At 39.3% G+C, this 14,949-nt stretch overlaps 1 protein-coding gene across 1 annotated transcript in view; it reads right to left on the reverse strand.

Annotated features, from left to right (window-relative positions):
* SLC5A1 (solute carrier family 5 member 1) overlaps positions 1–12,033 on the reverse strand; it is a 51,103-nt gene extending 39,070 nt beyond the window's left edge. Inside the window, exons 1-2 of the mRNA XM_063454533.1 lie at positions 11,857–12,033; positions 11,142–11,213 (exon numbers count right to left, since the gene is read on the reverse strand). Coding sequence (XP_063310603.1) covers positions 11,142–11,213; positions 11,857–11,982 — 198 coding nt within the window. The 5' untranslated portion in view covers positions 11,983–12,033. The remainder of the gene's footprint in view (positions 1–11,141; positions 11,214–11,856) is intronic.
* Between the last annotated feature and the right edge of the window lie 2,916 nt (positions 12,034–14,949).

The following is a 14,949-nucleotide window of genomic DNA, read 5'->3' on the forward strand; positions in this document are numbered from 1 at the left end:
TGCTAGGGTTAGCTCTCAGTATACTGGGTTATAAAAAAAACTGCAAAGATTCAATGGATATTCCAATCAGCTTCCATGTAGAGCTACAGTTTATCACAAGTGACAGTTAGTTTAGAGTAATAGGCCTGAGATAACTATTGTACCCCCATCCCTCCTCCCACCGATCCACCCCTCCTTACCCCTCCCCCTTCCTTCCCAGTTCTCCTCACCTTATCCCCTCCCCCCGTATGTATGAGCTAATTCCCAGAACCATTACCCAGTTGGACACTCCAACAGCGGGGGAAACGTAGCGAAACAGGAAGCAGTTGACTAGCCCTGGAAATAATTTACCAGGCGACCATCTCGATAGACATATAACACCAAACTTGACACGGCTGTACACAGATCTGGATCATAACAGGGGAAATACTGAACAGCACGACCCTGGCAACCCAAAATAAAGTGGGGCTCAAGTGTTGAGCACACAGAAGGTGACCAGGCTTTGGCTATAAGTACATACATTCCCTCAGGCCTGGGAAGGGTGTAAAGCAGGCACGCAAGGATGATGACGAGCTTACCTGAACATTAACTGAGAGTAACATACTAAATCTACCTACTGACTACAGTTAAGACACACATATCCCATACTCACTAACAACTATAACCATAGTACTGCGTGAGGTATAACGCAGCGGAAGGTTTATGTACAGAAATAACCTTGAGAGGGTGTCACAAGGCTAAAGCACAGATATATGCTAACTATTAATTAAGGAAACGGAACTCTCAAGACTAGACCTACACTAACAAACCGGTGAGGTGCCGCAGACCAGTGGTTCAAGAACGGTAAACGTAACTTAATGTGGTAAATGTTAGATGGGCCGATGATAGGAACCATTCATACTGTTGTTTCATACTTGATCGTGAACCTCAAAATAAGCATACCGAGTTATTTTTCTGACCCAATGTATAACGAGATTAATGCTGAAGGTGTCTATATGCACGTCGAAGCTCGCTGTGTCCTTAAACAAAAATGTCCACAACGGAAGATGCAACATTACGCTTTTGCTTGTTATATTTATAATTTGTACAACGAAAAATAAAGATTGTCAAAAAAAACAAAACAAGAAGCAGAAACCAGTGTATATTTGTAAACAGCACCATATGATAAGAACACGTCAATTTAAGACTTATGTAAGTTTGGCATGAGCGCTAGTTACATAAGCTACAGCTATAAAATGTTATGATGGGGGTAAAGTATAACAAAATAGATAAGTGTATTTCTAAAAAAAATGCAAAGGGATGGGAGGGATTTACAATCCATAACTTATTCACTTTATATCAAGATCTTGTGGCTCTATGAAAATGTGGTGAATTAGGATATATTTATCAGAATTACGGTTACAAATGATTCACAGGAAGTCTTGGCTATTGGGACCTTTCAGTTAACCTGATCCTGTTTACACAACAGATTGTTGGGGAAGGTAAATGATAACTAATGAGCCTTACACGAATGGCAGCAGTAAATATAACTGCCCTTTGCAGCAGTCTTTGTTATTCCCCTGTGATGAGCATGTTTTCTGAGCTCCTGGTTCTATTTCAACATCATTTACTGTGTCTTTTTTCAGTAAGGAACCCATATATATAATGTGCTTTTTTTTGTTTGTTTGCTTGTTTATTTGTTTGTTTTAACAACCTATGATTTAATCTATTAAAGGATTCCTGTAGTGATAGGAACACATTAAAGTATTGCTAACTCTACAGTCCTGTTGGCCCTTATCAATATGCATGCCTCCAATTGTTCACGAAAAAAAGTAAAAACTATATATATATATATATATAAAATACTCACCTTTTCTCCAGCACCGAGTCTCCCTCAGCATTGCCACGACCGCCTGCTTGGGTTACATCATCATGGAGGCGTGCCTCCAGGATAACGGGACAATCCAATACTCCTCATAGAGGAACATTGGGGAATGTAGGCACATGCGCTCCACTCACAGTGATGCACCTACAATTACTCCATAGATAATCATTGTCCTCGATTATTTTCGGTGGCCGACCAAGACAGCACTGTGCGAGCACGCATTATGTCACAGTATTTTATAATATTAGAGCTAGGAAGTAAGATTGCTCTATCTGTCATTATCCTATTTTACCATATAATCATATAATCTAATAAAATTGTATATTGCTGTTACACTTAGTAGCCTTGCTTCCGTTTCTGGATTCTATGATCAAACCTTGCAATGTGTCAATTCTTCAGGATTCATTATACATTCATATTTTATGTAATCCTACATCCTACCTCCTTTAGACTTTAAAGGAGCACTATAATGTTAGGAATACAAATATGTATTCCAAACACTATTTTTTTAACTAACTATTAGGGTCCTGGCACCGTGATTTATCATAAGTGCGATGATTATGGCTTACAGCTCATGAAAACCCCAAATCCACAATCTCAGTAAATTAGAATATTACATGCAATCAATAAGACAAGGAGTGTACATAGAACAATATCGGACCTCTGAAAAGTATAAGCATGCATATGGACTCAGTACTTGGTTTGGGCCCCTTTTGCAGCAATTACTGCCTCAATGCGGCGTGGCATGGAAGCTTGTGGCACTGCTGAGGTGTTATGGAAGACCAAGATGCTTGAATAGCGGCCTTCAGCTCTTCTGCATTGTTCGGTCTCATGTCTCTCATCTTTCTCTTGGCAATGCCCCATAGATTCTCTCAGACAAGATTGCTGGCCAATCAAGCACAGTAATCCCTTGGTCATTGAACCAGGCTTTGGTGCTTTTGGCAGTGTGGGCAGGTGCCGAGTCCTGCTGGAAAATGAAGTCAGCATCCCCATAAAGCTCATCCGCGGGAGGAAGCATGAAGTGCTCTAAAATCTCGTAGTAGACGGCTGCGTTGAACCTGGACTTAATGAAGCACAGTGGACCAACCCCAGCCGATGACATGGCTCCCCAAATCAACACAGACTGTGGAAACTTCACACTGGACTTCAAGTATCTTGCAGTGTGTGCCTCTCCATTCTTCCTCCAGACTCTGGGTCCTTGGCTTCCAAATTAGATGCAAAAGTTGCTCTCATCAGAAAAGAGGACTTTGGACCACTGAGCAACAGACCAGGTCTGTTTTTCTTTAGCCCAAGTAAGACGCTTCTGACGTTGTTTGCTGTTCAGGAGCAGCTTGACAAGAGGAATACGACATCTGAAGCCCATGTTCAGGATCCGTCTGTGTGTGGTGGCTCTTGATGCACTGACTGCAGCCTCAGTCCACTCCTTGTGACAGTCCCCAACACTTTTGAATGGCCTTTTCATGACAATCCTTGTCCTGTGGTCATCCCTGCTGCTTGTGCACCTTTTTCTTCCACACTTTTCCATTCCACATAACTTTCTATTAATGTGCTTTGATACAGCACTTTGGGAACATCCAACTTCCTTCACAATTACCTTTTGAGGCTTTCCCTCCTTATGGAGGGTGTCAATGATGGTTTTATGCACAAGTGTCAGGTCAGCAGTCTTCCCCATGATTGTGATTCCTACTGAACCAGACTGAGATACCATTTAAACGCTCAGAAACCCTTTGCAGATGTTATGGCTTACTTAGCTGATTAGAGTGGGACACTGTGAGCCTAGAATATTGCACCTTTTCACAATATTCTAATTTACTGAGATTGTGGATTTGGGGTTTTCATGAGCTGTAAGCCATAATCATCGCACTTATGACATATCACGGCTTGAACTATCTTGCTTTGCATGTAATGCGTCTATCTCATATATTAGTTTCCCCTTTTACGTTGCATTACTGAAATAAATGAACTTTTGCACGATATTCACATTTTTCGAGTATCACCTGTATATCTTTCGCTGTGCCTGGCCCTGCCTCCATGGCTGAGATACTCAATCTTGACAATCTCGGCTAATCTATTGCTTTCCTGTAGAAAGCATTTGGGGGCTATTGCACATGCATGGCAAAACACTTCACTGTGCCAATCATCTTTTCATAGAGATGCATTGAATCAATGCATCTCTATGGGAAACGTGCAGCGTCTCCATGCAGAGCGTGGAAAATCTAAATGTCAGTTCTGCATACTGTGCAGCACTGGACTAGGGAATACATATAGTGGCCATCTGAGTGATTGCAACTAGAGGTGTCATTAGGCAGCAATGCAAACACTCATTAATACATTTGCTAGGAGTTTGGATTGCATAATGTATTGACTGTATTTTATTCACTTTATATGAATCCCGACCCATGTTAAATGGATTACTGATGTCACTCAAGCCACTCTATCTCAATGAAGTGGTCTGGGGGTGCTCTGGTGGTCCTGTATGTTTAACCCTGCAAAGTAAAACATTTTATATTACAGGGTTGAACACGCTGACAGCCTCCATAGGAAAGCACTGATTCAATACTTTTCCATGGAGAAATGTTATGTGCGTGCAAACTCATCGGCTCCCTAATGCTCCTCTATGAGGAACATTGGAAAGGACATTGGTGGAAGAGGGCATACCTCCTCCGTGATAATGCAGAAGCAAGAGAAGTGAGCACTGTTGAGGGAGCCTCAGCTCAGGAAAAAAGGTAAGAAAAGAAGATTTGTGTATCCATTATTATGCTGAATGAGGGTGTACCTATTAATTTAGGGACAGGAACATCAGGTTTGTATTCCTAACGCTTTAATGTTCCTTTAATTAAGAGACGTGCATTTAGAATGGGGAGCATAGATTGGCTCAGATCATTGGGGATAGAATAGGGTCCTATTGCTTCAATATGTACATACTTGCATTATCTATACATTACATGTAAGGTCACATTTGAAACAGTCATATAATCTAACTGGTAATAAAATAACCTGCCCTGCATATGAACCTTACATCCTTAGCAATATGATCCTGTTTATGCAAGGGATGTTATGTATGTGCTAAAGTCTTGTGCGTTTAATTACTATTGAGTTAAATGATATTCTTCCCTTTTGCAGCTGTTCAATGGGTTACATTTATAATGTACACACACATTTTTGACTGTAAAATGCTAAAATGTTATGAAATCAATTTCCCGGTATTTTTACTAGTGCCATTTTCATTGTGTGTAAACTTTTAAATTCAAGAAATGTGCACTGTTTTATATTTGTTATCCAACATGAATATGGTAAGGGAAAAACAAAACAATAGTTCTATTGTATTTCATTATTACGTAAATATTCTCAGTTCTTGCCCTGTACATCTGTGTGGTATGCAACCCTCCACTTTAAAAAGTTGCTTAACACTGTACAGTTAGTATTTATACGGGACAATTGCAATTACAAAGTAAATTATTTTATTTATTTATAAAATATTTTACCAGGAAGTATACACTGAGAATCCTCTTGTTTATAGGCATCATTACAATAGGGTACAATTAAATACAAAAACAATATTAATACACAACAACACACAAAATCTAACCCATAGAACAGGTAAGAAATATATAATCAACCATGACAGGTGCATTCTGTTTTGAGATATGTAGAGAGGGATCTCCTAAATGCATATTAGAATGTCTAAGTGGGTTAAAGGAATACTCTAAGCACCATAACCACTACAGTCTGATATAGTGCTGTTGGGGCCACAAGTAACTTGGCACTGTCCTACGTTAATATTGCCAAACCTGGTCTAGTCTATTCCATTAGTAAAAGCTGGAGCAGACTGGATGCATCGAATGTTGCTCAGTCACTGGGTGGGACAGAAGTAAATTGTCAAACTGTGCTAAAATAGTTTTATGTTTTACAGTGGGATGATGCCAGAGCTTTGAGTGTGCCTCTTTAATGACTAAACCACAAACGGTAGGGAATTGAAGACCGAAGTGCTAAATGTAAATTAAAATCTCCACGCTGAGCTGGAGAAACTTTGTCAATCTTGTATTTATCTGCTGTTTCGGAAAACCTTGTTTAACAAATCAGGGATCAAAAAAATAGAAATTATTGGTTACAAATATTTTAATAAAATGGAACTACCAGAAAGACTAAGGTATTCAAACACATGTTTAGACATTGTGCAATGTTAATATTTTAGTAAGCACATAAATAAATAATAATAAATGACTTTGGAAATAGCATTATGTCTATTAGCAAACGGTGTCAGGAATTCTTTCATACACTGCCTGTAGGTGTATGCCCGCGCCAAGTGTAAAGTGTAAAGTACATGAACAAAACATCTGACAATTAAATATTGCTTGATATATAGCAACCAGAGTGTAATGCTGCCAAAAACTATGTTGAAATATTCATTTTAAATTGTAAATTAATTAATTTATTTAGCAGACGGGTAGATAAAGCATTTCTCTATGTTTAATTACTGTGGTTTGTAAAACTCGCTAGTGTTTTGAAACAGATCTAGTATCACTACGTGTTTAAACAAATTTTGACCTCAGCTTTTCTTTAAGGGATTAGATAAGGGGAAAATGTGTGCATTTATTGTCATTAAGTGATATCTAGTTATGAATAATGGTGAGTGGATTGTGACTTATAAACTACCAGATTGATACGCTAATACAGTAAATACTAAGGAGCCATTACTGATTGTCGAGTAACCTGCAAGCAACCAAAAAGCGGCTTCCAAAAAGATAAGTATATACATATATAATATAACATATAATTTATGTACATGGTGTTATATGATATATATATATATATACATACCAACAGAGATGTGGTGTATATATATATATCTTCCATCTTCTGTGCCTCAGACGTTCTTTGCCTTCATCCTCTTGGTATTAGCACATATCTATATATCATCAAAGATTTCCAAGCTACCACAGCACAGCTAGGCGCTATGTGCTTGCGTGTATATATATATATATATATATATATATATAAATATATAAAAGGCATATAGCGATAATGGCAGAACGATAGCCATAGTAAGTAGGATAACAAAGAAAGCAAAGAAAAGAATGGGAAAGTGAGCAGAACGATGAAAGGATGGAGCACGATTGGGGCAAGAAATGGGAAATAGAGGTTACATCATATTGGAGTAAGCAAAGAGACGAATCAAGATGCCAGACAATGAAACAAGCAATTTAAAAAAGAGAGATTGGTGAAACTCAGATGGGAAAATAAGGGAGAGATGGGGAAGAAAAAGACAGGATCAGGATAGAGAGAAGCTGGGTGTGATAAGGAAACACAGGGAAGGTAGTTAAGATAGAAGATATTAGAATGGTAGATTTAGAGAGCAGGATGGTTGAAGCCAAAGAGAAGTTGGAAGGCAGGCAGACATGGAAGAGTGAATGTAAAGAAAAACAAAGTTGGCCTAAACCATATTGAGATTATGAGTAAAGGGAGACTAGGGGAGGGAGGTGTGGAGGAAAGTAGTGGAAGCGGTTGCACAATAGAGGAATGAGCTAAAGATAAATGAAAAATGACTCAAATGAAAAGCCAAACAATTGAATATAAAGAAGAGTACTCAGGAGGGGTGGAAAGAACAAAGAGAATGGGAGGGGACCAACGAAAGACTATACTGCTATAGTAACATTGTTACAGGATTGGTGCCAACAGGAAGGTTCCATGTCGTGTGATGAGATTTGTAAATGAATCAGTGCACACAAAGTCAGAAAATAGACGTGAATCCTATTTTGAGAAAAAGCTACAGGCAGTGAACTTGCCCTAGAAGCAGGATACCCATATTTGGAGTCGTGATGAATACAGTGTATAAACTAGTGCAAGGGCATGAACATTGACGTTATTTTAATGTGCACGGTCTTTAGTTTTTGGGTCAAAGGGGAAGTGGACTAGTGGATAACTACATTTCATTAAAAATTGTAAATGACCTAAAAACATGCACGGTAACTACAGAAGAAAGGGACTCTCCTGTGAATAGCAAACGTCTGTGCAGTGCTTTAATCCGAATAACTGCAAGCTGGAGAATGGAACCAAGGAGGGGCCTGTCAGGTAATACACAAGCCGCAAAACACTTTCAACAAATGGATTGCTACTGTTAACTTCACAGGGTGGTCAACCGTGTCACCAGACATAACCTTACAAAAAGCACTTGTGGGACTGCAGGTAGTAAAAGAAACCTGTGAGATATGAGCTAATCTGATCTTAAACCTGATAAATTATTAATCTTAATAACAGGTATTAAGAATACAATCATCAGAAATGATTAACCATATAGATCAGCACCTCGGCAGTCCTGAACATGAATAATTCCACTGCAGTGTGGACTTTCAACGTGCGGTTGAAGTGTCAGCAGTAAAACAAATGCACTTGAGATTTTATTCGGTAAACACCAAATTTTAGTTAGCTGAAATCTTACTGCAAAGTGTAGACTGAAATAGCCGAGCTGTGACTGAGTTGAAGAAAGTCCAAATCTGCTATTTTTAGTTATTCTTGCCATGCAAATGTCAATTCCTGAGAATTTGAAGTTTAGTGAATAAACTATGCAGACTTTTTGAAATAAGCAAGACCGATATGAAGCTATGAGAGGGAGACAAGTGAAATCACAAGGAATGAAAGAGGTTTTGTGTATCATGGGAATGAATGCATTTAAATGCAAGAGTGGTGGTAGACAAGGCTTTAAAACAAAATGGTGGTGGGAAGCAGAACAATGAAATGATTGTGAAATGGATGGGGGCATACAGATAACCAAGTGATTGTAATAATATCAAGAGTTGGGTGCGGGTGAAGGAGAGGAGTTGTTCACTGGGTATGGAGATCACGAGGTGTGGGGTAAAGACAATCAAAGGAGTGGGTGGAAAGAGATCATGGGGGATGGGGGAAAGTAGACCACTGGGTGTGTGGGGAGAACCATGGTGTATTAGGGGGGAAATAAATAACTGGTGGTGGGAAGGAAATAATAATAATAATAAACAAATTGTGTGAGAATAAGCATTTGCACAATTGCAATCCACTTTGGAGACCAGTACCCACAAGTTATGTGCTGCCTAATATTATTTGTTGTGGAAGGAATTGACGAGAATTTGCTGTGGAAGCATAATTTAGCTATAATATTATTTCTTTAGTTTAATTGATGTACAATTAAAATAATCATGGGTTTCAATGGACGATGAGAGTGGTATATCAAGATGGATTTAGGAGCAAAGTTCTAAAGGTGGAGCAATCAGCAGAAACATTCAGTTGGTTTCCATGTTGAATTTTGAGCTTTGCCCAAAACGGCTTTCTTTAAATATTCCCCAGAGTGTTCCATCTATAAATATGACATTACCTGCATTATCAAAGTATCATACTTGTAATAGAAAGGGGAAATAAAATCAGACTCCCTAAAATGGAAATGCCAGGTCCCTCTTGTGGCTAAAATGCAGCATAACCGCCTACAAGGGTAACAGTGAACCAACTCCATACCTTTTAATCGAATAGGATATAGGTAATCCCAGGAAAGAAACAAACTTCCTGGGAAGATAAGATGATAGGGTGATGAATTTACATCCAATATGTTCCCTTCTAGCTGCATGGAGACAAGCATAGTAAAGCGAGGTCTCCAATATCATTGCTGTACAAACTCATTAGGGCTTCATTGGTCCATGAACAAAGGTAATTTACTTAAAGCAGGGATTTCAATCTATTGCAGTTATTTAAATGCAATAGTTGCCCAGAGAGTAATCGGAGTTGTAGCACAGCAACTGGGGGGGATGGAGGTGCAAAGTTTGAGATACATTACTTAAAGGACAACTGTTATAAAATGTCCACTTTAAATACTTTTTTTTTTTTAAATACCTTTTTTTTAAATGAGGTATTTTGATATTTGAGGAAATATCACTTTTTTTTTTATCTGCAGCCATATTGGAACACATGACTGACCAACTGCTGATCAACCTAACTTGCTTGCTGTTCCAGTTTCACACAGAGAGTAATGTAGCAGTAGGCAATTTAGGTTGAACAGCAGTTGGTTAAAAATGTAACTTTCTAAAATAAAAAATACCCCCCCCCCCAAAAAAAAATAATAATACATCATTGAAGAAAATCATTACATTTCATCAAATGTAATGAGCTTGAATTGAAAATGTGATGATACTTATCTTAAAGTAAACAATCCACATAGAGTTATCATGAACTTCTGGTTAGATACATTCAAGATTAATGCAATGATTGCTAGATATTTAATACCCTGTAATTTGATGATTTCTCTACTCATAACCCTGTTCCAATCTAAATAAAATCTCCTTTAAAAGTATTTTATATTTGGTATGCCTGGAGTTAGAAACATGGCCATAATAGCCCTCTTAAAGGTTGGTATTCTGAGCATTTGGCCATCTTATCCCTGTGGTGATTTGACCCTTTTAAAATATTTTTACCTTGCCCTTAGAGGATTTCAGTAGTATTTGTATAGCTACAACAGGTTACAGACAAGATTCAGAAATGAAAACAAAGATGGTGAAAGCTTTTAAGTTGCAATAACATCATAAAACAAACTTTAATGCAATTTCCCATCAGGAATTGGGCAACAGCTCACAGGTCTGCCTTCCATTGTGTATTGTCCTTACTATGCCCTTGTTGTCTCAGACATTCTACACAAATCCCCTTCACCCTCCCTCTTTTTGATAGACAAGATTTCATATAACTGGATTTTCTGGATATGAGAGTAATGGTGACTTATTTTCTGGCTTGGGTTTTTGTAATGCCAGTCGCATGGACTAGCCAGGGGCATACAGATACTTTTATATTTCCACGTGTAAGAGATGATACAGTGGGCACTGCAGCTTTCTTGGGTATGAATCAGCAGTACTTTCAAAACAGCCTATGTCACTCACCCAAGGCAGACTGGCACTGTGCCTACCAATACCAATTCTCTCACACTGTGCATTAGAATGCTGTGCCAAGTGCACTTTTTTGATCCACAGGTTAAAGTACTAATGCACCAACCTGCCTGTTACGGGGTAGTTTATTGACACCCTGCAGTAAGGGGCATATGCCACTGGCTACCTCTTTTACTTCGTCTAGCATTAGCCTTAGCAGTGCTGCAAGGTGTACCAGGCAGGCACCTCGATAAATGGGAGTACACCACATACAGAATCCAAGTTCCATGTCTCAGACACCAAGACAGCCAGTGAGGTGACCGCAGTGGTAGCAGACAATGTGATTCTTGGAGCAGAACGTTCTATTCCCTCAGAGAATCACCTGGACCTCAACGTTCGGATAGAATGGAGATATCACTCACCGGCCACCACACCATGCTTCGCCCGGCCAAGAAGAAGCCCCCCACCGTGCCACGGCTCGTCCTCACCATAGCCTGGAAACAAGGGCAAGCAGTTAGACTCAGTCACAGCCTTATCCTAGTTTTCATCTTAGCCGTAAAGCATACTGTGTGGGTACCACATGCCACCAAAACCACAACAGTGCTACAGAGACATCCCTGCATTTTCTTAGTCTGGCTTGCTCATTAATAAACACCGTTTCTGTGCAGCATATACAGAATACCACATCACTGAAATGCACTTTCTAAACTTGAAATAACTGTTCCTCCTGCACCTGCTTTAACGCTTTAATGTAAAACTTCTAATCTGGACAGAAGGAGAACTGATAGTCCATTGTGTGCAAATCGTTTACACATCCACTCTAATAGCACAAAGCTGTGAGCAAGGCTATTTTCGTGACAACCCAATATTGTGTATTTAAGAGTTAATTCATACATCTGTTTCTACACTGTCTTTTAAACCAATGGTGGTAAATACATTTACAAATGTCCCTTATTTAGCAATACATTATATAATAAGCATGCCAAGTATTCAGGACTAAGATCACCATGAGTTGTAACTCCCCCATGACAACTGCAAAGTATGCAGCATCTATATTGAACCCTGTGTAAGCTAAGCTCTATACCTGAGTCCCTATGGTTTTAAATAGATTGTAATTATGTCAAGTATCTAACTCACCCATAATCCCACAGCCAATACCACCACGAAATACACTACGATCACAGAGATATCCGCAGGGTTATTGATAGGGATTGTGTTCTTGTTTTGGGTACTGGTCGTGTAGCTTTGTGTGCTGCTCTCCATCCTGCCCAATTCACTGAGACACTGCCCCCAAGTTGTCTCCTGGCCCCCTGCTTTCTAACTCCTCAGGGCACTACTCCAAGCAAGGTGTATCCTGGTGCCCCTGTCAGGTGTGTGTCTCAGATGTGGGGTTAATTATAAACTCACCCCAGACAGGTTCACCGCCCATTCATGACTTTCGCATCAATGTGTAACCTGCCCATTTATTGACTCTGCCAATCACAGACCGGTAAGTGCACTTTGGCATGATAAACTGATGGCAGAGTCTTACCTGTGCTGGGCTGGGCGGGGGGTCTCACAGTGGGACTAAAAACTGGATGCCAAGGGCTACCTAGCGTGGCTAATATCTCAGAATTGGGCTGACTATATGGAGTGTTGCTAGCTTTATTAGTCATTATTTTTGTAGTTATTTATTGCCACTAAATATTCCCCAGAATCAGGATATCATGCCACAGACACCCAGGACTCACTGCACGTATGTCAAAGCACCTGATACATGATACAAACAAAAATGTGTGATTTACACTGCTGTTTCGATTATTAGATATTTTATAGATAGCTAACATATTCGGCAGCGCAGTACAAAATGTTTCAAAACATAGAGCTAGTTCACTAATTGTTAGACCCTTAGGGCAGGGTAACATTCGCCATGTGCATCCATGATTCTCTTACATTATGTTATTACTGTAACGTTAAGCATCCTACAAGTATTTGGGGGGAGTCTCCTGATTTTGGCTCACCTGTACTGCAACCCAATGTGTTCATTTCCTGCATAACGCAGTGCTGCCTCTAGACAGGTGTTGAGTCTGACAATCATTTGCGCTTATGTTTGTCCTTAACCCCTTGAGAGTTAGTTTACATTGCGTTAGCCACAGCTTTGTTACTCAAAGGGTTAATAAATATCCCAGTGCTGCACGTCATCTTAAAATTTGAGGAATTTGAGTGGAGGGATGGGCCCCCAGCAGGTTACAATTCTCACTGTAGTGCACCTCCAGAGCCCACATTAGGTTAAGACGAGTATTATCCACTGAAGGTATATGGGGTACACATGCACTCAGACCGCAGTGAAGATTAACCTCCATCACTCTGAGACAGGTGTATATCCAAATCTACATACTTTATTTCTTGAATTAGCTCTGGTCTAGATTCTGTGCTTAATTATGTAGAAATAATCATTTGCTCTCACCCAGTGCTTTAAAGGCAGGAAGGATACACTGCCCCTGATCCTGCCACAACATCCTTGAACCAGGGATTGATAAAGACTGGAGAGTGAGAGATGGTCAAAACGTTGCCCGATGCAAGGATTGTTATCACTTAGAAGAAGTGCTGGACCATTTTTTCACATTTGTGCCCAAATGAAGCTGGTTACAAAAACATTATTGCGGGTCTGAAATAGTATTCTTTCCAGTAAACATGTATTAGTTTGGGTTAAACATGTCACTTCCAGAAAGCAGCGCAAGAGAAATATATCAAACCCATTAATCTTGTCTAGCTAAGGTTAAGCACCAGAAAGAATGATACACAATGGCCTGTACATTTAAAATGGAAACCCTCCAGGCTGTCCAAACCTACTCTTTAGAGTGTAAGCTTTTCGGAAAGGACTCTTAAGACCCACTATAGCTATAGCAGTTTGTTTTTGTCTGTGAACTGAAATGTATATTATAACTTTTATTCCATGTATCTCTTAATGTGGACTTGGTTGGATCAAAGTAAATATATTATGAATAAAGATAATATACAGCTCAACTCCTTAAAATACCCCAACATCGTTTACAAAAATCACACACAAAATAGGTTGCACACTGGCAAAGATCTTACCCAAGATCTAGGGTCAGGGCTGGCTTCATGTGGCCTTCAAACAAACTGTCCCATCTGAGGCCAAAATAGCACATTATCCCATCACACTACATCCCCTTTCTTAATTTTACACTAAATGTTTTATACCAATTCTGCAATAAACAAAATGCAAGAATAATAACAGAATATAGTAACATAATATATTCAGCACTATGCTATGAGGCAGCAGCCCACTAACCTCTCTATAATAGGGGACCAGGGGGTAAAAGTCCCTTTGCCAGTCCTCCCTGTCTGAAATTCAATCTCTACCATATCCTACCGATCATTTCATTCATCAGCCCAACTCCTTGTCCTTCTCTTTGTCTCTTGTAGCTCTATTATTTGTTTTTTCCATCTCATTTCTTTTATCTCTCCTCCTTCATGCCGTTACAAGACGTGTATCATGCCACCTGATAATATATATCATATTGATCTCTATTTATAGGGATTATTGTTCAGCTGAGTGACAGTGTGTCTATGTATGTGTCTGTACATATCTCTGTGTTTATGTCTCTGTGTATGTGTCTGTATGTGTGTGTGTTTCTATGTATGTGTATCTGTCTGTGTGTGTCTATGTATGTGTCTGTATGTATCTTTCAATGTAGGGTAATAACTGCTTGATTCAAGGATAAATCTGACTGCCATTCTGGGGTCAATAAGGAATTTTTTGTCCTAGCTTGTTGCAAAATTGTGCTTCAAACTGGGGTTTTTTTTTTTTCTTTTGGATCAACAGCAAAAAACAGGTGTGAGGAAGGCTGAACTTGATGGACGCAAGTCTCTTTTCAGCTATCTAACTATGTAACTATGTAACTATGTATCTGTGTGTATGTGTGTGTGTATGTTTGTGTCTGTGTGTCTGTGTGTGTGTGTGTGTGTGTGTATGTATGTGTCCGTTTTTATCTGTGTGTGTGTGTCTGTATGTATGTTTGCCTGTATGTATGTGTCTGTGTATGTGTGTCTCTGTATGTATGTGTCTGTGTCTATGTATGTGTCTGTTAGTGTGTGTGTGTCTCTGTGTATGTCTGTATGTATATGCATCTGTGTGTCTGTCTGTATGTATGTGTATCTGTATATATGTCTCTGTATGTGTGTTTGTGTATGTGTGTCTGTCTGTATGTATGTGTGTGTGTGTCT

The sequence above is a fragment of the Pelobates fuscus genome, chromosome 5 (genome assembly GCF_036172605.1).
Source record: "Pelobates fuscus isolate aPelFus1 chromosome 5, aPelFus1.pri, whole genome shotgun sequence".
NCBI classification, from domain to species: Eukaryota; Metazoa; Chordata; class Amphibia; order Anura; family Pelobatidae; genus Pelobates; species Pelobates fuscus.